Genomic DNA, 12,782 nt, shown 5'->3' with positions numbered 1-12,782 from the left:
AAAAAAAAGAAAAAAGAAATTTGCGAGGGACGTGGGACTCGAACCCACAATCTTAGCTTGAGCTAGCCTAGTGACTGGACAGCCAATCAAATAGGAGAGCTACGCATTACCCTTCTGCCAGCCCCTCTTTTGCACTGCAGTTAACCAAGTCGGCCAACTGGCCACTGAGGATTGCCCTTTCGTAGCATTTTGAATCACTTGACGACCGTCAAGCCACAAACACTCTCCATTGTTTGTCCATCTGGTAACCTTAGCAGGGTCAACAAAGAGTGAATAGATGAACAGGCTTATTTTCTATACGAACAAAGATTAAGCAGACATATCCTAGCTGAGTTCATCCTTGAGCTATCATGTTTTGTGTCTTTTGGAAAGCATACTCCGTACGGAGTACAAAGTACAGCAAATTAGACATCCGTTTTCCCGGCAGGTCGGACAACTGAATACTTTTCCTGCTAGCAATTACTCCGTTGTTGTCGGGACTTTAGGTATAGCGTCGAGATTCGACTGGCTTCTCTCCTCGTAAACCCTATGCTTTTAGGCAGCGTATTTCCCCTTTTCAAATCAAAGAGCGCTGGCTGGCCTTTCTGGATTAGTTATCGGTCCATCTCTGGACGGGATCTCAACTTGCTGAACCTCGGCAACTCCGCTGCTCAGAGATCGCGAGCCAATCAAATCGTATGCATCCTGCGGCCAACCCGAATACGGTTGCGGTTGGACCATTGGAATTTTTGTTCCTGGATCGAAGGCTCCTCTCTGACCCGGGATTCTCCCAACAGGAGTCGAGATCTTTTGGCCACAAAGGTAAGGGCGAAAGTGCGTGAGTGGGCTCCCACTCCAGAAGCCCATCATGACGATCTTCCGGAGCCCTTATCTCGTTGTCCGGAGGGGCGCAGCTTCCACTCTTTTGATCACCGGGCACCTCGCACCTTTATCGGTGGCGCTGGCTCAACAGGGTCCATTATTCCTTCGCTTCACTTCTCAACACATTGGCCCAAGGAGCAACAGATGCTATTCTTCTGGTGAGTGCAACTGTGCTTACCCGGCCCCAGAGGGGACGTAATTGCCTGTTCTTGCGTGTGTTCTGTTTTCTTTCCGGCTGGCTGACTTTTGGGATATATCTAGGTCAGACACTTCCCTCATCTCCTAGCCCTCCATCGTTCAAGAAAAGGTCCATTTTTCGCCGCCTATTAGGATTCTCTGCAATTGCAGTTTTGTCATTTGTTATTGGAACTACAGCGAATTCAAAACTATTCAGCATGCATTCCACTGTCACTCAGATACTCTCGGATGAGGCAAAGCCCGATCCCTATAAGGCAGAGGATGAGTTTGCGAGAGAAGTGGATGAGCACATTAATTCACACCCGCTCACGCAATCAATGCGTGAAAACCCACTCTTTAAAGAGTCAAGACCACACCTACAGATTCCAGTGGAGATGAGATCACACAGCCTCACAGGAGGAACACTGACCGGGCCAAACAAGATTGTTGTGCCGCCATATGTATGGAATGAAGAGGGAGGTAAGAGCATGGTGTCGATGTTCTACCTTGGTGCCGACGTATCTGGACACCCCGGGATCGTCCACGGGGGGCTACTAGCTACCATGCTGGACGAAGGACTTGCTAGATGTTGTTTTCCGTCCCTTCCAAATAAGATCGGCGTTACCGCGAACCTGAATATCGACTACCGTCGCCCAGCCGCTGCTGGATCCTACTTTGTTCTCCGGGCGAAGACCACGAAAGTGGAGGGAAGAAAGGCTTGGGTCGAGGGCTGGATTGAGACACTCCCAGACGATGGAAGCGACCCAACTATCCTTGTCGAAGCCAAAGCCTTGTTTGTGGAGCCAAAAAATGCAGCGGTATGTCTTTCTATACTAAGTGTTTTGTGTATTTCTATGCTAACCTGGGAACATAGATTCTCCCCCGCTTGTATCGCGCTGAGTGACCTCTTTCATTCATCCTAGATCGCATTGTTAGAGTCTGTTTCAATTTGGAGCGTGTTTAGCATTTCAAACTGAGCGGCGTGTGTGGATAATACCTAGTTAGTTTTGGATACCAGTATAGAGAGTATTTGGTCCCCGGACAGGTGCATACACAGGTTGGTGCCCAGTTTGGAAAACAGTGGCACGGATTGACAGGATTCTAGCGACATCAAGATATAGATTCTCGTACTCCATACAGAGTACTGAGCGCTACATACATAGTACATTTAATAGACGTCCCTTTTGCCCATGCACGGTACCGCATATATGTACTATTGCATGTCTGTATGTATGTACAGTACATACATCACATGCATGCATGCATAGATATATCCTCTATACAGTCAAACATTGTTAAGAGGAGGAATCATCCTCTTATCGACTGCTCACCGAGATCTCTTAACATCATCCTAGTGTTCAGCGTCTTTTGCACTTACGTAGCGCAGCGCGAGCCCCAAAACGTGTGGGGGGAACTCCACCGACCAATCACGCGGAAGCAACGACCACATCGCAGCTCCGACCCCAAACAGCTTGCTCTGGACAGCCCGAGGGCAAAGTGCAAGAAGGTATAAAAGTACATGCCTTGGGCAGGATCAGGATCATATCACATCTTAGCATCTCAGTTGACGCCCCATGTTTGTGTTAAGGTGATACCATCATAATTTCCTTCCGTCCTGTTTTTATTTCCCCTCCTAGGTTCGAGCCATGTCTAAACAGACTAAATACATCCTCCTTTCCCTCCCAAGCTCCATCGTACCATCCCACCATCGCGACGATGCCCTCGAGGCCATTACAAAAACAATCTCTCCAGATAACGGGACAGTGATTCCTTTTCCAATTCCGGAATTCAAAATCGGCACCCTAGATGCGCTGGTGCAACAGGCGGATGAGTTGTCAAGAGTCGAGGCGGCCTGTAGGGCTGTCGTGGGGAAAGTTGGAGATGCGCTGAGGAGCGTGCTCGAACCCGACGAGGAGCAAATAGCGCGGATGCGGACGGTTAATGATAGTATGAGAGATTCCGGATTACTTTGAACCTGGAAGTTGGCTCCTGGGTTCGAGGTGGGTGGTTGTGTCTAACGGTGTGTACGCAGAGCCCGTGGATCAGTACTTGCGGACTTTCTCGTGGAACAAGGTCAAGTACCGCGCTGATAAACCATTGTCCGAACTGATCGATTTGTTGCAAAAGGTAAGATAGCCCTGAACCGAAGGATCCTCAGCGCTTAAGGCTGACGTTTGCTCGACCCTATAGGAAACTGCGAGCATTGATAGCGATGTAAGGGCCAAGTTTACGCAGTATAATCAAGTCAAGTCGAGCCTAGCTACACTACAACGAAAACAAACGTATGTGCGCAGAGAATTCTTTACGGGAAAATTATGCGTAGCTGATTCATGGGGCATGCAGAGGAAATCTAGCCACCAGATCGCTCACAGGGGTGGTAGACCCGCGCCAACTCGTTCAGAATTCCGAATACCTAGAAACACATCTTGTGGCTGTCCCCTTACGGGACACCAAGGATTTTCTTCGCTCCTATGAAACGTTATCACCCATGGTTGTACCTCGGTCAGCCTCACGCGTTGCATCAGATAATGAGTTCACTCTATACGGTGTGACAACGTTTAAGAAGCATAGTCTCGAATTCATTCACAGATGCCGCGAACATAAATGGACACCCAGAGAGTATAAATACGTTGAAGGCGGGGAAGAGGAGGAGCGAAGGCAAGTTGAACAAGTCGGTGCCGACTCCAAGAGATTGTGGGGAGAGGTGTTGCGGCTCGGGAGAACGGCGTGGAGCGAAGTCGTTATGGCCTGGATGCACGTCCTCGTCCTCAGGGTATTTGTTGAAACGGTTTTGAGATATGGGTTGCCCCTGGATTTTGTTTGCGCACTGATCAAGGTATGGCACGCTTTTTCGCTCTCATCCTTGAGTCGTCATTCGTGTTATCATCCTTTGGATTACTATGTTGAAACTAATATGTCTGGATTTTTAGACGACTGCAAAGAATGCGCGAAAAGCAAAGGGTCTTCTAGACGACTCATATTCCTACCTAGGCGGAAACGCTTTTATCCGTGACAAAAAGGGCCGCGTCCGAAAGGATGATTCGGATATGCAGCATCTGGCTGGCGGTGAAGGCGGCGCCGAGTATACTGCCTATGTGTATTATGAGTTTGAGATTGAGTAGATGGTTGAGGATGCTTATATACCTCGATTTTGGCTTTTTCTTTCTTTGTTGTGCGGGCTAAGCTCTTTATTGGCTTTCGTGTACTCATTGCTTACAGTGTTGAATCCTAGGGATTAATATATCATTGTGGGAATCAGGGAACGCAATAAAAATAATTGTCGTCAACCTTTGGCCGTGCATTTCTATACAGAGGTGTCTATCATAACAGGACAAAATAAAGGAAAAACAAAGGCTTAGTTCTTTGGCTCAGGCTTGGGTGGAAGGTAGCCTTTCTCATCCAGGTATGCGACAATCTGTTCCACAGCTTGTCTCACGGGGATATCAACATTGCGAACATGGACCTCCGGCTTCAATGGCTCTTCGTATGGGGCGCTGATTCCGGTGAAGTCCTTGATCACACCAGCTCTGGCCTTCTTGTACAGGCCCTTTGGATCTCTCTGCTCGGCAACCTCGACGGGAACGTCAATGAAGACTTCGACGAACGGTAGGCTGTCATCTCCTTCAGCCTGAGCTTCGTGCAGAGCCCGCGCCGTATCGCGGTCCTTTCGGTATGGAGAGATAAACGATGTGATGGCGATGGTGCTGCTATCGGCAAAGAGCTTGGCGACCTCTGCTATGCGTCGGATGTTCTCGTTGCGGTCTGATTCGCTGAAACCGAGATCCTTGTTGAGACCGAAGCGGATGTTGTCTCCATCGAGGCGGTAGGCTGCTACCCCGCGCTCGGAAATGAGATAATGTTCGAGGTCGACGGCGACGGTGGATTTGCCGGAGGCAGAAAGACCGGTAAGCCAGATGGTGAGACCACGCTGTCCTCGGAGTTTGGTGCGCTCAGCGCGGGTAAAGGCAGCTGCGTGGAATGTGATGTTCCTGGAGGGAAGTGAGCAATTACGTGGAGTGGAAAAGAATAGAGTCTACTTGAGGTCTTCGTATTGCGGAAAACATTAATGACTGCGGGGATACTTACGTCGCCATTGTGGTTGATTTTTTGAAAAGATGGAGTGATGGGTGAAAGAACGCTGGCTCTGAGGGGTATCTCTCTGGTTTTTAATCCTGACAATCGACTACAGCAAGTCCCGCAAGATCGTCCTTTTAGTCGGAAGTCCTTGCGATAATGAGACAGGCCTGACTGCAAGGAGATGTTACTGAAGATGTTTGAGCAGGGGTACGGTGGGAAAGTGTCAACAGGGGGGTTTCGGTGATCGACCAAGACAATGCAACCAAAAATACGGAGTACGGGGCATATAAATCAGCGCCTGATGCTCAGGAAGAAAACAGAGTCCATTGTGAAGGATGAATTTATCCCCCCCCTTTCAACAGCTCCTATTCTCACATTTGCAATCTGAGCACAGCATGGGATGAAATGACGTGATTGCAAACCGGTAAGTCCACGGCAAAATCCCGCCAAGCCGGCCGTTTCTGGTCGGTGTGCCTCGTCCGGCGCTCGGGGCGGATTAATATAATATCCGTAGACCCAAGAAACGCAAATCCAACGTCAATCCATGCACGTCTCATCACAGGCCAAAACGAATCTGGGGAATGGCTCAGATCATCCCTGCTGGGCATGATACGGCTTCGGTCCATTGCCGCGCGAAAACGAGGGGCTGTCGCTCGCATCTGCTCCCCTTATCGGGCCGAAGCGATTCCCCTTTCGGTTGTGGGATTGATTACCAACAAAAGAGTCTAGATCGATGCCGTCTACCTGGCCTTGTTGTCCCTTGCTCCACACGTACTGCAAATCTGGGCATTGAGGGGACCTCGCATGAATGTTTTGCTATGATCCTGGTCCAGGGTAGTGCAGTAATCTTAATCAGTCCATCGATTGCTTGATTGCGTGGGTGTGAGGGAATGTAGTATTCAATTGGAAATGCTGCGAGCCACCTTGGGGGCGCCGTGTTTGAGCCTCTCTGGCTTTTGGTCTGGCTGTTTGACTGGGAGCACACATCTACTTTCCACCATTATGCTGTGGTCAGTCAAGCGGGAACTTCCAGAAGATCGCGACAAGAGTCTTGAATGCGTGCATTCCACCGTTATTCCAACACCCTACGGAGTACGGTGTCCAAGAATGCTAAACAATTTCCAATACATGTTTCGTATGGTGCATATAGGTGTCCAAGTTGCAATTTCAACCATGTCCATAGTATGAGGTCTTATATAATTATTATCGCAGCTTTCTTTGGTTTCATTTCATGCTATCGTTTTATCCCTGCTATCTGATCGCCAAGATGACTGCCACGGGGTTTGCGAAGGTCCTGCTCCGGATACCAAGCACTCTTGCATATAAATGCGAACCTGTGGCTCCTCTCCTGTGTTTCTCTGTTTGCCTTCTTTTATGCGACCCCTGCCGTTTCTAACTGCATTTGACGAAGGCATGATGGAAGTTGAGGTTTCGTACCAGAGGCACAGCACACAACTTCTCTGCCGACACAAAAGCCAAAGCGATGATTCCTACAACCGTCATACAGCCAGTGAGCCTAGAGATGTAGCATGATACATAGGTTTATACCGGTAATTAGAAGATAAGTACCATTTCAGCTTCCAGAGGATAGCTTCTTAGGTACGCCATAGCATTTGTTCCGCCCAAGCTTCAGTCTGTGACAACCTCTCTACTTTTAGGATGCCACAACCCTACTCAAGTAGCTGCTTGGGGCCCTGGGTGTTCTTAGTCTACCCTCAACTGGGCTGGCAGCTTGGAATATTGCTAGAAGGGAATATCGCATCTTCTTATGGCATCACTGCCGGCTAACTCTAGAAATACAGAAAGTAACCCTTTCATCTTGTCTCTTGTCAATCCACAATAGTACAATATAGAATGACTCGGGATAGTGCGACTTAGGAATAACTGTCATCACTGGTATTGCCGTCCACATTTTGTTTGCTGCCTTTTGCCTAAAACCACACGTTAAATATTTACCAACTGGTTAGATACCAAACGTACCTTTCACAGGCTGAAAGTCTAACCGTTCCACTCTTTTTCTTTTCTTCAATGGCCTCGATTTACACTTGATGGTGCCGTCCCAATGCCTTCGATCTCATCAACCCAAGGTAGAGGGAAACGAAATCTCGTGAAGTCTGTTCTCCAAGGCGGGGCTTGCCGTAATAGCGTGGGAGCAATAACTGCTTATTCAGAGACGATGCTTATCGACACATGTTCATCAGGTTAAGACTGCGTGTCAGTAGCGTTGGGTATACCCTTTTTGTTGCCGAAAGACGGGTATTACAAGTGACGCTATAATTACTGCCATCAGCCACTGGATTAACATAAGTGATATAGCCTCAGAGGTGCGTTTTCCGCCTTTTACACGAGCTCTTAGAGCTATTGAACACTATTATTGGTAGGTATATGCGTTTTGATCCGTGGTTCTACTCAGAAGCGTTAGATATTTACTCTAGATGCAATTGTCAAACCCGAAAATGTACCCCAGCGCAATCCATAGTGATCTAGCCCTTCGACCTTCCATACCTCTATTATGAATAGAATTTCATGCCCAGTCTTTCTGTCTTCTATACGCAACTGTATTTGTCGAGAACAACAGATTTAGCACATATAACATCCGGCGCTTAGAAGGTATCATTTCACATATCTGCTACCGAACTGCTTTTTCTCGTTGCCTCTGCAAAGTCAAGATTATAGGAGTAAGGGGGGTGTTGAGACCAGGAATAGTGAATCGTGCTCCGTCATTCAACCGCTCACGCTTTCAAGCAAACGCACTGGATATAAAACTTGGAAAGGGTACATTATATGTACAGTACAAGGCGATAGAAAAGGAAGAAAGGAAGTCTTCTCATGAGTTTTAACCTCTATAGAATTTGGTCTCAACCCACGGCATCGGAGTAACGGTCGCCTTCCTCAGCTTCTTTCTAACCAGAACTCCAACCTCGGTCCCCTTCTTGTGTAGGCCTTGTTTAATATAGCCCATTGCAATATTGGTACCGTTTAGGGATGGACTGGGCAAACCGGACGTGATGATACCGATATGCGTATCAGGATTGTTTATATCAACGATAGGGCTACCTTCGCGAGCAGGAGCACCGGCTTCGATGGTGAGGCCAACCCGTCGTTCTTTTAATGTTTTAGCAGGAGAGGCGAGCTGTGGAAGGATCACGGAGGAGCCATTGAAGGATGATAGCGGTGAAGATGGGTCTCGGCGATCTTTACCAACCACCCAGCCTAATCCAGCCACGGGGGGTGTCTGTTTTGTGGTGATATCATGTCCATAGAGACACATTCCGGCCTCGAGGCGGAGGGAATCACGCGCCGCCAACCCAGCAAGGCGAACCTCAGGGTTGGAAAGAAGTAGTTCGGCAACACGACGTGGAAGATGAGGGTCATGGTCCGTGGGGATTGAAATTTCGAATCCGTCTTCGCCGGTGTATCCAGTTCGCGAGATCAAAAGGCGAGCAGGTGTATGAGAGCCATCAGGGAAGTCTAGGTGTAATTGTCGGCATTGACCGAAGTGGAGAGTGGTGAGATCTCCCTCCACAGACGCCTCTCCTTGTGTAACAAGTGATTGCAGTACAGCTGCACTTGATGGCCCCTGCAAAGCCAAAAGCGCTCTATTATCCAAAATTGACCAGTGAATAACAGAGGCACGAGTTGACGGATCATGGGTCTGCCTGAATGCTTCAATTTCATTCGTCAAGAACTCCAGATCCTCCTTCCGTCTACCAGCGTTTGTAACGAAGTAAAATGACTCGGGCCCAAGACGAGTGATAACAGTATCGTCGACAATACCGCCAGTCTCCTGCTCCAGAAAACAGGATAATGTCGAATGGTTATCTTTCAAGCTATCGAGGGATGAGGGAGTGATTTTCATGAGAAGGTCTCGCGCTCCAGGCCCAATGAGATGATGCTGGACCCTGTTGACGGTAGTAATTACTTAGCAATCCATCAATTGATAGAGGCTGAGAGACTGGGGTTGCCTGTGAATACGAGTATGACTTACATGTGGCTCACATCAAACAAACTCGCATGTGTTCTTGTCCAGTGATGGCTTTCAAGGTGGCTCTGGTCCGCATACTGCAATGGCATGGAATACCCAGCAAAAGGTACCATTTTAGCCTTATGTTCCACATGCAGGTCATATAGCTCCGTCTTGTTCAGCGCAGATTTCGAAGCAGTGGAAGAGGCAAATCGTTTGCCCAGTCTGGCTGAGGGATCGGCATTGGCAATGAATGATCTGGGATAAGCGAAAGTTCTGGCTGAGATGTCATGAATTCCTCGCTGAGAAGCACAATGGAAGCGCAGTTGGGAGCCGCATCCGAATGAGCTTGAAGCTTTCCAGGTCTGGGATGACAAACCGAGGGCATTGGCCCTTCTCAGAATGGAGTTCCTCATGGCAGGCTTCATGGCGAACAGAGACGACTGCCAGACAATGAAGTTGCAGCGTCGTTTCACAGCAAAAGACCGCCTTGTCCTTCGAAGTTCGCTTCCCCACGTGGACCGGCTGTCGGTCGAGTCGACTGCCTTTGTCAGCACTGATAGCAGCGGTTATTGCCGGTGTTATCTTATCAATCTACCCACCAGCGTTGCCAGTTTGATGCTGCAAAACAGACGCCACGATTGAAGAATTTACGGCTCTCAAACATCGAGTATGCCATTCCTAGCTATTTTTAAAAACAATCTAATATTATCGCACTACTGAGCAGTGCTAGCCACAATTAGTTCGGGAACCCAGATAGAAATGCGTTCTCCAAACCATCGGCTCTTTCTTCTAGCTAGTATGCTCACGACGGAGGTTATGGAGTATATCTGTCCATACGTCACCGACAGCAGCGATTAAGAACATTAAAGCACTGGAAAAGCAAAATAAACTGCATAGTATTCCGGGCAACTACAACCCGGTGTCCTCACAGCTGAACGCACTGCCAACATTGCCTTTCTCATAATTAAGGATCACGCTACGGATTGAGGCCTGTTGAGAGAACGTTAGTGTCCTAATTTGGTTTTGAGCTTTGGGGCGCACTACGACGCTGGAAGGAAGCTACTCACATAGGTACCGGGCCCTAAGAAGAACAGTCCAATCCCAATGAGAATCCAGCTGAAAGCGTAACCGATCCAACCTTGTGTGTTTCGAGAGGCATTCGGCCGTTTCGATTCCTCTGCAGTTTGGATTCGAATATACGCCATTCCCCAAAAAATGAATCCGAAAAGAGAGTCGAACAGAGAGCTCATAATGGACAGTAAATCAGCAAAGAATGGAATGACTTCCGCAATGACGAAAGCAAATATCCATGTGACAGCCAGTATACCCGCCCACGAGAGCCATCCGACAACGGTATGGTTGCCTTTGTGGCATGTGCCTTCGAATAACCGAAAGAAGATAAACCTGGCTGAGATGGACGAGTACAGAACTCCCAGAAAGAGTAAAGTGGGGACCATCAAGGAGAATGTAATGTCCTTAGCACCTGCGCTACTCAGCGTCGCGAAAGCTGGAGAGGTTGTGTACTGGCCGTTGTACACGTAGATTATTGAACCCACGAGGCTAAAGAGAACAACTTCCGCAAATGTAACCGCCAATAATGCTTTGTAGAAATCTTTTGGGTTGTTCATTTCCGCAATAAAGCTCGGGAGCGTAATTTGCCCAATAAAAGTATAGCTTATATTCAAAAATGCGCCCATGGCAGCAACAAACGTCGTTCCTTGTGCCGGAAATAGCGAGAAGCGTGGTTCGCCGCCAAGCTTAGTTCCATCGGGCCCAACATGGTCAGGATCTGGGTTGTATCTTGCGGGTTGCGGTTGTTGAGCCGCAAATATTGTTAGCAGCAGTACCGACAAGAAGGTAAAAAAGGCAGAAAAACCGCCAAGTTTTGAGAGCGAATTGAACGTCCTGGGAAGTGAGCAGACAAAAGAGATGACTGCTGTCACAGCCGCAAATGCAACCGTGCATCTACTGTGGTTTGTCATGGTATTCAGGTACTGGGCACCAACGAGACAATGCAGTCCCTGACGATCCGAAATCAGTATCGAGACAGGTCAAGGGTTGTATGCCAGGGTTCAGTACCTGAATGAAGGTATTATTTAAGAGAAACATAATGGCTGTGATATACCAAGCTGCTTTTGAATTCCAGAAGAGTTGCTGGCCTATGTCGCAGACATCCCGTACAGTAGGATGTCGTAAACAATATTGCCTATTACAGGGTTAGCCTCCATTCCTCGTGCGAGCCCTCTAAATGCCGAGTCTAGGTCTCACCAGATTATGATCGAAGTATATAAGACAATCAGGGCGATTACAGCCGTCAAAATCAAGCCTGGTATCAGCCCTAGAACTGCATATGAATAGGGAAATGAGACGATTGCCAGGCAAATGTATTCTGAGAAAAGAAGACCTGCCGTCTACACAATATAGGATGGTTAGCGATGAAGGAGCTGCAATATGATAGGAGGTTTAGCGGACCTTTTGCCAGCTGCAGGTGCGGTACTTGATGGAGTTTCCTGCTTCCATTTCCACCTGGAATGTCACGGATACATTGCATTCAGACTCCGCTTCAACATTGCATGATTTAAATATGCTCCAGCGTTGGCGTGCATCAAAATCTCTCAAACTGGCAGCCTGCAACCCAGTTTTCTCGACGTCCAGCTCTTGCTGGGTATAAGGGCGTTTCGACCTGAAATACAACCAGATCTCCATTTTATGAGCCCGATCAAACCCTTCCAAAGAAGGGTGAAATGGTTTGTAATGATATTATAGGTGGCCGATGACATAAAAGTTTCCGTTCCTAAAAGAAATACGCCGCTTTCGGTGTCTGATCAAGGAATCAAATAAAACCAAATTGATAACATGGGAAGACAAGCCAGGCGATAGGAGACAGAAAAGGCGCTGGTGTTTTGTATAGAACCTTTAGAAACAGCTCCTTGTCCGGAAAGCTCGGGCGATGGTGTAATATGCAAAGGAAGTAGAGATTGACCATGCGGCAAGAGCTTCAAGTGCGGAGAAGAAGTCTGGAAGCAATGAAGCATTGCCGCACGTCGATCTGCGCTTGACAGATGGTTCCGACGTATCTTTCATGGAGCATTTAGATCTTGCTCCATATATTGAGTCAATCAATGGGTCAGGATGCGGGAAAGGCTATCCTACACGTACAGCTCGCCGTACGCCGCCACATAGGTACCTAGTATGTACGGAGCCTGCGCACAGATACTATTATGCTTGCTGTCCACATTTCCCAAGGTAAACATAATTGGGCAAGCGAAGGTTAGGAGAAAAGACAATCAATTCCGCATGATTTTACTTCCAGCTTGTCCGGTCCTGAGAGCCTGAAAAACAACTGCATGCCCCAGATTTCAAACTGGATTGCTTATATCCTTCCCGCCAGCGAGCGAGAGGGATTTATAGTCATCAACTGTGGTGGGCATCGTAACCACCAAAAAAAAAAAAAAAAAAAAAATTCATTCAAGCTCTCCCTGGATTTCCCACAGGTGGATCATCATAATAGCCAGTGAACGCTCTTGAAGCGTGGGCCTGCCTAGACATACCCTCCCATCAGATTCTTCCAAAAATATGGAAGAGTCCAATCTTTTGTATGCAAGCTTTTCTGTCGACGCTTCAACAGGTACAGTCAAATAACTAGTCGCTAAGCCGAGCTGAGCCAACAGGCCACCGCCTTGGCAGTAGGTACTAGAGG

General features: G+C 48.0%; 5 protein-coding genes and 1 non-coding gene across 6 annotated transcripts; 2 read left to right on the top strand and 4 right to left on the bottom strand.

Moving 5' to 3' along the window:
- Positions 1-23: 23 nt before the first annotated feature.
- Positions 24-127, bottom strand: CIMG_15056. The gene has a single exon. It is a non-coding gene; the product is annotated as a tRNA-Arg (tRNA).
- A 272-nt stretch (positions 128-399) lies between these two features.
- On the top strand, positions 400-2,235 carry CIMG_06920 (thioesterase). Its single transcript, XM_001243023.2, has 3 exons — positions 400-1,019; positions 1,123-1,856; positions 1,913-2,235. The coding sequence occupies exons 1-3, from the start codon at positions 848-850 to the stop codon at positions 1,940-1,942; spliced, it is 936 nt and encodes a 311-aa protein (XP_001243024.2). The 5' UTR covers positions 400-847; the 3' UTR covers positions 1,943-2,235.
- A 295-nt stretch (positions 2,236-2,530) lies between these two features.
- CIMG_06919 (vacuolar ATP synthase subunit C) lies at positions 2,531-4,323 on the top strand. Its single transcript, XM_001243022.2, has 5 exons — positions 2,531-2,985; positions 3,071-3,165; positions 3,229-3,320; positions 3,382-3,874; positions 3,969-4,323. The coding sequence occupies exons 1-5, from the start codon at positions 2,685-2,687 to the stop codon at positions 4,158-4,160; spliced, it is 1,173 nt and encodes a 390-aa protein (XP_001243023.2). The 5' UTR covers positions 2,531-2,684; the 3' UTR covers positions 4,161-4,323.
- On the bottom strand, positions 4,299-5,526 carry CIMG_06918 (adenylyl-sulfate kinase). Its single transcript, XM_001243021.2, has 2 exons — positions 5,125-5,526; positions 4,299-5,027 (listed from the first exon to the last, which is right to left on the bottom strand). Exons 1-2 carry the CDS (start codon positions 5,130-5,132, stop codon positions 4,394-4,396), a joined length of 642 nt encoding a protein of 213 aa, XP_001243022.1. The 5' UTR covers positions 5,133-5,526; the 3' UTR covers positions 4,299-4,393.
- Positions 5,527-7,489: 1,963 nt separating this feature from the next.
- Positions 7,490-9,561, bottom strand: CIMG_11859 (glycine cleavage system T protein). Its single transcript, XM_012358716.1, has 2 exons — positions 9,104-9,561; positions 7,490-9,017 (listed from the first exon to the last, which is right to left on the bottom strand). The coding sequence occupies exons 1-2, from the start codon at positions 9,505-9,507 to the stop codon at positions 7,952-7,954; spliced, it is 1,470 nt and encodes a 489-aa protein (XP_012214139.1). The 5' UTR covers positions 9,508-9,561; the 3' UTR covers positions 7,490-7,951.
- Positions 9,562-9,991: 430 nt separating this feature from the next.
- CIMG_11858 (neutral amino acid permease) lies at positions 9,992-11,788 on the bottom strand (the record flags this gene model as incomplete). Its single annotated transcript, XM_012358715.1, has 5 exons — positions 9,992-10,072; positions 10,150-11,103; positions 11,162-11,288; positions 11,351-11,493; positions 11,555-11,788. The coding sequence occupies 5 exons, from the start codon at positions 11,786-11,788 to the stop codon at positions 9,992-9,994; spliced, it is 1,539 nt and encodes a 512-aa protein (XP_012214138.1).
- Between the last annotated feature and the right edge of the window lie 994 nt (positions 11,789-12,782).

This window comes from Coccidioides immitis, assembly GCF_000149335.2.
Source record: "Coccidioides immitis RS genomic scaffold supercont3.2, whole genome shotgun sequence".
NCBI classification, from domain to species: domain Eukaryota; kingdom Fungi; phylum Ascomycota; class Eurotiomycetes; order Onygenales; family Onygenaceae; genus Coccidioides; species Coccidioides immitis.
Note: the sequence above shows the minus strand (reverse complement) of the source record. Positions and strands in the feature narration are given on the sequence as shown.